At 39.2% G+C, this 11,793-nt stretch overlaps 3 protein-coding genes across 3 annotated transcripts; 1 reads left to right on the top strand and 2 right to left on the bottom strand.

Annotated features, from left to right (window-relative positions):
* Positions 1 to 240: 240 nt before the first annotated feature.
* RHIMIDRAFT_234980 (putative ABC transporter protein) lies at positions 241 to 4,302 on the bottom strand (the record flags this gene model as incomplete). The annotated part of the gene is made up of 3 exons (XM_023608270.1): positions 241 to 1,559; positions 1,615 to 2,521; positions 2,575 to 4,302. The coding sequence occupies 3 exons, from the start codon at positions 4,300 to 4,302 to the stop codon at positions 241 to 243; spliced, it is 3,954 nt and encodes a 1,317-aa protein (XP_023469348.1).
* A 269-nt stretch (positions 4,303 to 4,571) lies between these two features.
* RHIMIDRAFT_234979 (valyl-tRNA synthetase) lies at positions 4,572 to 8,508 on the bottom strand (the record flags this gene model as incomplete). Its single annotated transcript, XM_023608269.1, has 16 exons — positions 4,572 to 4,659; positions 4,711 to 4,970; positions 5,038 to 5,223; positions 5,287 to 5,421; positions 5,469 to 5,549; positions 5,598 to 6,024; positions 6,084 to 6,223; positions 6,272 to 6,403; positions 6,452 to 6,541; positions 6,589 to 6,692; positions 6,751 to 6,843; positions 6,895 to 7,150; positions 7,199 to 7,318; positions 7,368 to 7,472; positions 7,522 to 7,672; positions 7,724 to 8,508. 16 exons carry the CDS (start codon positions 8,506 to 8,508, stop codon positions 4,572 to 4,574), a joined length of 3,153 nt encoding a protein of 1,050 aa, XP_023469347.1.
* A 2,005-nt stretch (positions 8,509 to 10,513) lies between these two features.
* On the top strand, positions 10,514 to 11,009 carry RHIMIDRAFT_273099 (uncharacterized protein). Its single transcript, XM_023612363.1, has one exon. The coding sequence runs from the start codon at positions 10,572 to 10,574 to the stop codon at positions 10,914 to 10,916; it is 345 nt and encodes a 114-aa protein (XP_023469346.1). The 5' UTR covers positions 10,514 to 10,571; the 3' UTR covers positions 10,917 to 11,009.
* The last annotated feature ends 784 nt before the right edge of the window (positions 11,010 to 11,793 follow it).

Genomic DNA, 11,793 nt, shown 5'->3' with positions numbered 1-11,793 from the left:
CAGAAAATGGCATGATTTCATAGGTTGGACTGTTTTTTTGAAAGACAGCATCTGATAACGGGATTTTGTTATTCTTATCAGTTGGCAAACACATTTGATCTTTTTTATGTTAATGTTATAATTTATCAAGTTTTTATTAAAAGTACACAAATTTTGTAATATGTGCGTATAAATGCGTGTAATGCTGTACAAAAAAATATTATAAATAAATGTATAAAAGGGGAGAAGATCTTGAATTATCTAGTGAGCGTTAAGAGATTGTTGATGAACCAATTCAGTATAAACACCATTCAACTTGAGAAGATCCCAATGAGTGCCTTGTTCGATCACACGACCATCCTTGACAACACAAATAAGATCAGCATTTTGAATCGTAGATAGACGATGGGCGATAGTGATAGTCGTACGACCACCTTCTTCAAGAATATTGTCAATAGCAGCTTGTACCAACTTTTCACTTTCAGAATCAAGAGCAGAGGTAGCTTCATCCAAGAGAAGGACCTTGGGTCTACGAATCAAGGCGCGAGCGATAGCAATACGTTGTTTCTGACCACCAGAGAGTTGAGAACCCTTATCGCCCACACGTGTATCATAGCCCTTGGGAAGACTGCTGATGAATTTATGAATGTTGGCAGCTCGACAGGCGTTTTCGACTTGTTCCTGAGTCACTTGTGTGCCTTCATCAACACCAAAACGAATATTCTCGCCAATGGTCATATCAAACAAGACGGGTTCTTGACCGACAAGGGCCATATGGCTACGGAGATTGTACAAGGAGTAGTTCTTGACATTGTTGTCATCCAAACGAACGGTACCAGAAGCAGGATCATACCAACGTTGAAGCATACCGATCGTCGTTGACTTGCCACAACCAGAAGGGCCCACCAAGGCAATTGTATGACCAGCTTTACCATGAAGGTTGAATTGACCATTAAAGATAGCAGTATCAGGACGAGCAGGATAACGGAAAGTGATGTTTTCAAAGTCAATGTCTCCCTTGATTTGGCTGTGGCTAGGCTCAATGCCTTCCAATTCAGGATCAATTTCGGGTTCACGTTCAAGAATTTCAAAGGCGGCAATAGCAGAGAACTTGGCCTTGGACAGAGTAGATGTGAAGACAGAGCCACGACCGACACCTTGAGCAGTGATCATAATAGCCATCATACAAGTAAACATTCTTTGGAAATCAATCATTCCCATGGCAATGAAGTTGGTACCAGCATAAAAGGCAACTGCGTTGGTGTAAAGAATAATGCCTTGTTGAAGTGCATAACCAACGGCTGATGTGTAAGCCTTTTTTTGAGCGAGAGAATGAGGGTGGTCAGTAGCACGATGATACTTCTTTTCGAAATAAGTTTGCTTGTTAAGAGCGGATACAGTACGGATTTCTTTAATGGCTTCACCGGCAACTTCACCACTCTGTTCATTCGCTTTCTTGGTCTTGTCTTCGAAACCACGATGAATGGTAGATTCATAATAAGTAGCACCACCGACGAAAGGAGCCATACAAAGAATGACAAGAGTTAAAGCCCAAGTTTGAGAGAAGGCGATAGCAAGGCCTGATAAAGATGTTAGTCGTAAGGTTTATGTCTTTATATATATATATATATTTACCTGTGATAGCAGTGACAATAATTTGAGTGACATCACCCCAAGTCTTGGTAACAAGTTCGTTTACGTTTTTAGAATCAATGGCCAATTTGGATGTAAGAGCGCCAAGGGAATTGTCCTCCTGATCATAGAAACCTATTTCTTGCTTCATGAATGCACGGAAGATATCAGCACGTAAACGTTTGGTATAGCGTTCACCAGCAATTTCAAAGGAAATGACTTGACAAGAGAAACCAATAAATGCACCGATACCAAGGACAATAAACAAGAATGCGTAAAGATTGGTACCACTCATAGGACCAGGAGGAGCAGAGAAGGGATCGATCAACATGGCGATGACTCTAGCAAAAATAAGAGCAAATAGAGGGAAGACAGCACCAGCAATAGCAGCACCTACGACACCAGTTGCCAAGAGTGGCCATTCGGGACGCATCTGCTTCAAAACTTTGCCCATGGGAATACTTTGTTTCTTGGCAGCTTTGCGTTCGGCCTTGGCTTTACGGAGCTTAATTTCAAAGGCATCAACAGAGGAAGCATGACTTGTGATCTTGACCAGTTGACTAGTAGTATCCTTTTCGTCGAGCTTTTCATCATTGTTCAATTCTCTGGCAATTTCCATTTGTTCACGTTGAAGCAATTCTTCAGCATCAGGTTCTTCAACATCAGCACCGACTTTCTTTGTAGCAATTTCTTGCTTTCTGACCAAATCAGCATAAACACCATCGAGAGCAAGTAGTTCATTATGAGTGCCTTGTTCAATCAAATCACCTTGTTGCATGACAACAATCAGATCAGCATTACGGATAGTGGAAAGGCGATGAGCAATGACGATGGTTGTACGATCAGCAGAAGCAGCATCCAAGGCAGCTTGAACAAGACGTTCGGATTGAGTATCTAAAGCAGAAGTAGCCTACAATAAACAGTTAGTGGGCTTGATCAAATTTTCAGGACAATAAAGTTTACCTCATCAAGTAAGAGAATAGAGGGGTTTTTGAGAATAGCACGAGCAATGGCAATACGTTGCTTTTGACCACCAGAAAGCATACCACCATGTTCACCGACCATGGTTTCATAACCATCAGGAAGTTGAGAAATAAAGCTGTGACAGTTGGCCTTTTTGCAAGCTTCAATGATTTCTTCAGAAGTTGCTTGATGACTAACACCCATAAGTAAGTTTTGCTTGATTGTCATGTTGAAGAGTACAGGCTCTTGACTGACAACACCGATTTGACTACGAAGCCAAGAAACATTGTATTCTTTAAGATCATGTCCGTCAAGGAGAACTTGTCCTTCATTTGGGTCGTAGAAACGCTGGATCAATTGGACACTGGTTGATTTGCCTGAACCAGAGGGACCAACGAAGGCAACGGTCATACCGGGGCGAATCTTGAGGTTGAGCTTTTTCAAGATGGTGATATCAGGACGAGTAGGGTACTTGAACATGACATCCTTAAATTCAATTTCAGCAGTGAACTTTTCGGGCTTCAAACCTTCAGTGTTATCGGGATCAATGGTTGGAACACGATCGATAGTAGCGTAAATCTTGTAAGCGGCACCACATGCGCTAGAGACAGCAGACAAGTTTTGAGGTAATTGAAGTAAAGCCATAGCGCCCATAATCATTGCAAAGAAGACGACCAGGACATCGGAGCCCTCCATCATGTGGTCACGCGTTAACTTGGAACCATACCAGAAGGAAAGACCGTAGGTACAAAACAGAATAAACATAAAGGATCCAAAACCAAAACCCAAGATTTGACCACGTTGGATACCAGTTTTCATTGCTTTTTCAAGTTTCTTGGCGTAAAGCTCGGCAAAGCGATTTTGCAAGGAGAAAGAGTAGACAGTACGGATGCCAGAAAAGACCTGTTCAGCAACAGCGCCAGCATCAGCATAGGAATCTTGAGCCTTGAGAGTATACTTGGTGATGAAGTGACCCATTGCACCACCACAACCTGCCATAAGAGGGAGAGTGGCCAAGATGACGACAGCCAGGCGCCAACCCTTGACGAAGGCAGTGACGAAACCAGCGACGAATTGACCGATACACATGATAAGGATACCAAACTTTTCAGAGATACCATCTTGAATTAATTGAGTATCAGTAGCAAGACGGGTAGTGAGAGATCCTTCTTCGGCCTTGTCAAACCACGACATATCTTGGCGAAGAATAGCATGGACATACATGTTTCGGATTCGTCGGACTTGATTTTCACCAGTTAAAACCCAGAAGCATTGGGCAATATAAGCACAGGCAAGAACAGCTGTTCCCATGTAAACAAAAATCAAGACGAGAGGATGACTGACTTCGACCAAATGTGCAAAATCTCCAGTTGCCATGCTGTTACCAATTGTTGACATGAATTTACCAAAGATAATAATAGATACAGGTTGCATTGCACCAATACCTGCTGAAAAGACGCATGCGGTTAAGATCATTAATGCCTCGAGCTTTGTGGCGAAACGGAACAGTTTGTAGATCGGCACTGCAGGTTGCTTCTCTTTCTTTTCCTTTTTGTCCTTCTTGGTTTTATCGGTTGACTCCTCTTCTACTTTGACATTTTTGGCGGCAGCGATTTCTTCAAGCAGTAAGTGATCCTCTTGTTTTTCTATACTAGTTGATTTGACCACAATTTCTTCCGTTGATTGGACAGTCGACGAAGACCTCGACGTACTAAGCGCTTCAGTCATGTGATTTAATTGATAAAAGAGAAAAAACTGTGTAGATCAAGAAAAGAAGAAAGAAGAAATAAAAAACAGTGGAGAATATATAAGGTTTTCAATGTATCACAGAGTAGGTACGGAACATTCGGAAGAGGATTCTACCGAGAACATCATCCAATGAAAATATGCAACAAGCTAAAAGCGCACGAGAAAAAAATGCATATCACGATTGAAACCCCGCTCATTCGGCACCCATTTCCTTACTTCTGGGATGAGTCAAACGTAAGAATTCGGCGTTAGTGTTCTTTATTGATTATGGTTTGCAAAAGCCGTAAATCATTTTCTAGTGTATCTCTTTCGAGATGAAGCATAATTAGACGCTGTCTAATAATAAAATGGTAAGCCTTATGTATGTGCTTTCAACGATATACTTACTTGTTCTTTTCTTGTATTGATTCTGGTACGGAATCACTATAACCGTTTTGACTCATACGCACTTGTAGCTTTTCTACATCATTCATGATCTTGTTTAGCTTTTTTGTCAATTGCTTATTTTTATGCTCTATTGCCATGCTCATGTCAGTCCCCTTTGCTGCGGCATTCTCTAACTGAGCTTTGATGATGTCGGTGGTTGGTACAAAAATTTTCAAGTTTTCATTAATCACTTTGACAGTATAGCTATGCATATCATTTGGCTAATATGCGCACGTATGCGTAATATGTGTTTAGCCACAGAGTTTGGCAACACTAATAATGAATTACCTGTTTATCATTAATTTCAACACTTGATGCCTTAGTGAATTTCTTGATTTCCTTCGTGTAGCTCTGAAGAGGTCCGCTTATCAAATCAAACTCATTACACCAAATAATAAATGGTAATTTTTTGCTAATACTAATCTGGTGGCCTTGTCTAAGGGATCTGGAAGCGTGAATGATGGAGAGAATAACCTTTGTTCATAGTTAATAGATCAGATCGTGGAAAAAAAAAAAAAAAAACTATAAATAGCAAACCTTAAAATGATTTTCAACACCATTATCGTAAAATTGGCTGAATTCATTCGGATCAGGATATTCTTCCACCATAATAGAAGGAGTGTTTCTGCCATGAAGAATAGGTAGTCTTGACCGTGTTTGTTGCCATAATTCCTAATCATAAGGATGAGAATAGTGCCGATAGATACAGTTACACATACCTCTGTAACAAATGGCATAAAGGGATGAGCCAGTCTCAATGAAACGTCCATACATGCATACAATATTTTCATCGTATTCATCTATTTGAACTAAGTATTATATATCTCTATACATAGAATGATATTTACCTTGTCTTGTTCATCTTCATTATGTGGATTCAACACTGACTTGGAGAACTCAACATAGACGTCACATACATCTTCAACAATAAATCTCTTTAATGCATCTGCTGCTTCAAACAATCGAAAGCTTTCAAAAGAAGTCTGACACTTGGATACTGTGTTTGCCATTCTTGATAAAATAAAACGATTGACAAGGGACAGTTGATCCTTGTCGATACTCTTATAGTCAATATTGTTCTCATCCAGCTTATTCAAGCCATATTTGAAAAGGTTCCAGAGCTTATTACAAAAGTGCGTTGTTTGGATCACATTGGAAATGTCTAAATTGATCTGTCTAGATTGCTGTGTATATTGTATAAGCGCAAATCGCAGTGAGTCTGTGCCACAGCTGGGAATTCCGTGTGGATACTCTTTTTCTAGATTTTTTACGCTCCTGTCAATTCTGTTTGTTAAGTTTCTATTTATGGCATACAACGAAAAGTGAATACGCACGTGCTAATTTCCTTTTGTGGTAGATTTGATTTGAGCAAGTCTTGCTTCATCCTTTCCAAGCTGACACCCTCGATAACATGCAATGGGTCAATCACGTTGCCCAGCGACTTGGACATTTTACGCCCTTGTGCATCTCGTACCTATTTGTGCATAAGAGCGCTATGCTGATCCAATTCTTTATAACTTACCATAGGGTGCAAAAAGATCGTTTCAAACGGTGGCTTATGTTCTGTAAAATAATTGGCCAACATGGCCATTCGAGCGACCCAAAAGAATAGGATATCAAATCCCGTTTCCATCACTTGAAGTGGATATCGATCCTACATTATTTGTGTTATTATTATAATAATATGATCGTCGCATCTTACAGGGATTGTTTTGTTTTGAACACCATCCCATCCTAATGCAGAGAGCGGCAGCAAACCAGAAGAAAACCATGTATCCAGTACATCATCATCCTATATAGTTTATTAGTAACTGAGTTCATAGAATTGCACAATCTCACCTTCTTGAGCTCAAAAGGCGTATTCTTGGAATAGCCTTTGTCTGCCAAGAGCCTCTTGGCATTCAATCGGGCATCTTCTGTGTCATTTCCTGTTACCCAAAGATCTACAAAGGGAAATGGAGATTATAAGTCATTTTCTATCTCCTTTCTTCTCTCGGTTACCTTGATCATGATGCTCATTCAACCTTATTTGGTAAGCAGGAATCCTATGCCCCCACCACAGTTGTCGTGATATGCACCAGTCCTGGATATTATCTATATACATTGACATCAGGAACTCTGCTGCTATAACTGATTTAAACCTACCAAGCCATCGATACCATTCTTGAGTATAAGTTTCCGGCAAAATTCTCATCTTGCCCTCCTCCACTTGCTTCTTGGATACGTTGGCCAGTTCACGGCAATTCAGGTACCACTGTGGCTGAAGCAGAGGTTCAATAATATCCCCTGATCTCGAGCAAAGAGCAATACGCATGACATGCTTATCGTCTCTACCCTTATAGCTCCCCAACTCTTTCAATTTTTCAATCACACCTTCTCTCACATCAAATCGATCACGACCCTATCTTGGTTACTAATTGAGCCATTATTGACATATTTGGAAACTTACGACCCACTCCATTATCCCACACTGTTCATTCAATCTACCCATTTTATCAAATATGCTTTTAACAGGAAGATGATGTCGACGAGCACATGCGTAATCATTCGGGTCGTGTGCTGGTGTAATCTATTTGTAAATGAGTCATACTGGTTTCATTTGCTTATTTTTTTGTTACCTTGACTACACCAGTACCGAATTCCATATCAACAAGCTCTTTATCACAAATAATAGGAATCTTATTCCCATGAATTGGATGGTAAACAAACTTGCCATGTAAGCTCTAATCCTTTGGGTAAATGCCTTATTCCATGACTCTCTATTTCGATTACCTTGTATCTTTCATCATCAGGATGAATAGCAACAGCGCAATCACCTAGCATAGTCTCAATACGAGTTGTCGATACTATAAGCTCTGTAAGTCCATTCTGATCTGGATCAGCCACCTTGTAAGAAAAATTATGCAATACTCCAAACTCGACGCTATATAATTCTTGTCAATACGTAAATACAATAGATGAACATTTAATTTACGGTTTGCTTCTGCCTGGTAACTGTATCATCGTTCTTCCTTGAATATCCTTATAATCCACTTCAATATCTGATATCACAGTTTCTAATGCACAGCACCAATTCACAAGTCTGGTGTCACGATAGATAAGACCATCCTTAAACAACTGCATGAACGCGTTCTGAACAGCCTTTGACCTCTTTGCGTCCATTGTGAAAAACTCTTGATCCCAGTCAAGAGATGCACCCATCCTTCTCATCTGATGCAGTATACGATCACCATACGTCTGTTTCCAATTCCAAATCTCCTTTACGAACGAGTCACGGCCCAAATCATGTCGTGTCAATCCACGCTCTTTCATCAGCATCTTTTCTACTACAGATTGTGTTCCAATGCCTGCATGATCTATACCAGGTATCCATTTGACGTCGTACCCGTTCATACGTCGCCAGCGTACGATTGCATCCTCAATACTAAAGGTCAATGCGTGGCCAATATGCAGTGAACCAGTAACATTGGGCGGCGGAGTGATCATGGTGAATTCTGGTCCTTTGGACTTATTAGAGTAGTCAGCGCTGCTTGCTTTAAAGAGCCCATTCTTACTCCACCAGTCGTACCAGCCTTCTTCGACCGTTTTAGGGTCATAGGTTGGTAAGAATGGTTTGTTTGGTTTCTTTTCTTCTAGTAATCGTGTGACATTCTGAGAAAACCCTCGGCGAAATGAAATAAAAGAGTGAGGTTTCAGTAGTAGTTTGCTGCGTGGCTGCTTTGTTGTTAACTGCCTTGTTAAGATTCCATGCTTTTGCATTCTCTCCTGTCAAATATAAAAAAATAAAAAAAAAAAGTGCAGCGGTCGGAAGTGAAGAAATTATTCCATTTTCGGGTTTGGGACTCTTTTTTCTAGTCTTTCAGGAAATCAAAATCCTGAGTGATATAGTCAAACAGGTACCCGAGATCAATAGTTCCCAGGTAGCATTCAATCAAAAAACATCCATATATCAGAGATCGTCTCCTAAAATCAAAAAAGATAGCCCTATGATATTTTATTCTCATGCTTGGTATGTAGACCGTTCCTTCAAAAGCCATTGGAATTCGCTGAAACTCGCTCGCTGCCTTCTCTGGCGTCAAGTTGAGGAAGCTGGTTTCTATGACTATTCTGGGTCCTCAAGATAGTACAACACGAGGAGACTTTGTTGAAGAAATCTTGTTTATAAGCTGTGAAAATTAAGTATATTTTCAAAAATCTCACATAGGCTTTCTTAGTCCTACTTTTGGACGACTTAATGTTATTGGTTGATATTCAACTCTTTCAATAAAAAACAAACAGTCTTACTTAGAGCAATCAGCTAAAAGCTCTAGGCTTTTCATTTCTCGGAGCAAAATGCTCCATTGAGTTAATCTGCTTGATTTGAATATTATATGATTCATATAAGTTCACTGAAAGGGCGCTAAATGATGACGAGCAACGTTATAAAAAATCTATACTTTGGTGCTGTATACTGTTCAAAGGAGAGTTACCTTTTTTTTAAGATGTATGACAGAAGAGTACAGTAAAATTGATAAATGAACAACGTGCATTCACTACAAGTACATTGTCAAGAGATACTTTACACTATAAGCATTATCCAAAGAGAAGGAAGCAAAGCAAACTATCTTTCTTAACAAAATTGACAGTTTGTTAAAATAAAATTAAAGTAATCAACGTTGACTATGACCAAGGAGCTATCAATGTACAATGATGTAATAAACTCCCTTATCAACGATTGACTAACAAATTTATTAATATAAAAGGAGTAGATTAAATGAAAGCGGGACCGTCAATTCAATTTAAATACCGTATATTCAAAATTGCCTATAATTTGCACATCACCGATAAGAATTATCCTCAAATACAGCCAGGGATGCATTTCGTGTAATGTTCATTTCATCCAACTGTTTGACTACATGTAACTCGCTATTATTTTAAGTTACACGGTCGCTAAAGGTGAAACGTGAAGCTAGGGGTGATTTTTATACACTTATTTTAGATTACTTATTCTTTTGTGTCAAGAAGGCGTGCTGCTTGCTATGTACTTGAATATAGTAGAGGTAGTAAAGTCATATTTATGGTCTTTATTGTGATTTTAACATCTTTCATATGAAGCAAAAAAAATGAGTACTAAGAATCCTTGATGTAAGGGGAAAATCTGTAGGAGCTACATAATACAGGGTGACCTGTCCCTTGATGCGGAGATTATTACCGTGTTGAATATGAGACTATTAGGTTAGAGCGTTGTAGATCACGGTTACAACCATGAAGAGATCTATATGAACACTGTGCGTTTTTTTGATTTCTTGCTTAAAGGAGAGTTTAACACAGAAAAATCAAGCTATCACGACGAATAAATCACGTTGAAATAACTAGGCTTTTAATGAAGCAGGGAAGCGTTAAGCAAGGGGAGCATCGTCTCATTTTTATAAAGTTAAACAGGAGCCTTTATTTGCCTTCAGGTTGCATAGCTCAACATTTAAGATCATCATTAAGCATATTTAAGGGCGTAAAAGGATGCCTGAACAACATAAAGCTTAAACTGCGAAATAAAATGTCAAAAAGTGATTACTTTAGCAGAGATGCTTGTGTCTGTAAGAGTTTTTTGATCTTTAACTACTGTCTATTATCCTAGTGTACTTCATTCTTATGTGTTCAGTAACTTTAATTTTCCAGCGATTGATTATAAACGTGAGCACATGGTCCATTATGTATAAAGTAAGTAGACCTATCTACTTACGCAAAAACAAGCATAGACATATGGCAGATTGATTTACCGAGCTTAAAAGGTATATATAAGGAGGCATTTCTTTCATGGTTATCATCATACACACAAACTCAATATGAAATCTATAATCGCTGTTGTTCTCCTTGCTGCAAACTTATTGGTTGCCAATGCCGAGCCTGATTGTTTCAAAACCATAAATCAAGGTGCTGCTACTGTTGCATTGGGAGTTTATACGCAACAATGCGCTACGATCAGTTATAGTGGTGGTGTTATCACCAGTGATGTCAAGTACAATTGTTGTGGTCCTAGCGTTTGGATTCGTATAAATGGTGCTGATTGGAACAAACTTGTTGCTGATGGTAAACTGGATGGACTTAGATATCAAAGGTCTGACCTCACTTTCCGCAAAGTCGTTGGTACTACGCCAACTACTATTTCCGCAGAACAATATCTCCCTTAGTGTGGAATATGTAATTGTTATGAAAACCATTAATAAAAGCCTTTTCGCTTCATTTACCAAATCAATTGTAATAATAATTGTTGAATATTTTATATCAAAAGCAGGCTTCTCTAAGACTTTTCACAAGCTTTGAGGGCGGCACAGTAAATCATGAGCCCAAAATCGATATTTCTCGCAGTTGATCCCAAGCGGTATTCAGCCAAAGAATATCACTCATGCGTCAGAGATAGCCTCCTAAAATCAAAAAAGACGATCCTATGGTATTCTGTTCTCATGTTTGGTGTATAAGCTGTCTCTTCCGAAATGTACTATTTGAATCACGAACTCAGCTTATGACAATTATAAAAAGAATAGTATCCAATTTGCTCTAGAGTTATTACAACGAAAGAAGGTGCTCGAACGATCGCAAAGATCAGCTTTGATCCTACCGAGCCCACTATTGATGAAATTCTACGTTCTGGAATTAGCTTTGATGATTTAAAGACGATTTTAATCCCGATAACGATTTCACTTTTGTTCGGGTCTGTTTGGTTGATCTTCCTTTTCTCCGGATGCCAAACTGTTGGATGGTTTGAAGACTAGTTGAGCCAATTCATACTTATATGAAAAGTGGTTGTGGTGTTTTGAATGTTCCTAAGGGTTGGAGTTATTCGTCACTTAATCACTGTATGTCTTAGTGTAATTCAGATAAAGAAGACTTTTATAGTTATTGTCATGAAATTGGGAACATGTTGTTCGTGATTGCTCTAAACACAACAATCATCGCATCCGTTGGAACTGTGGAGTTGATGGTCATTATCCATATAATCACCATTTCTTATCTTTGGAAGCAGTTGCTTCAGTTACGAAAGCTTCTAGTCCATTCAATGGCCGCACA

Source organism: Rhizopus microsporus (genome assembly GCF_002708625.1).
Source record: "Rhizopus microsporus ATCC 52813 unplaced genomic scaffold scaffold_3, whole genome shotgun sequence".
In the NCBI taxonomy this organism is placed as follows: domain Eukaryota; kingdom Fungi; phylum Mucoromycota; class Mucoromycetes; order Mucorales; family Rhizopodaceae; genus Rhizopus; species Rhizopus microsporus.
This window is presented reverse-complemented; position numbering and strand designations above follow the sequence as displayed.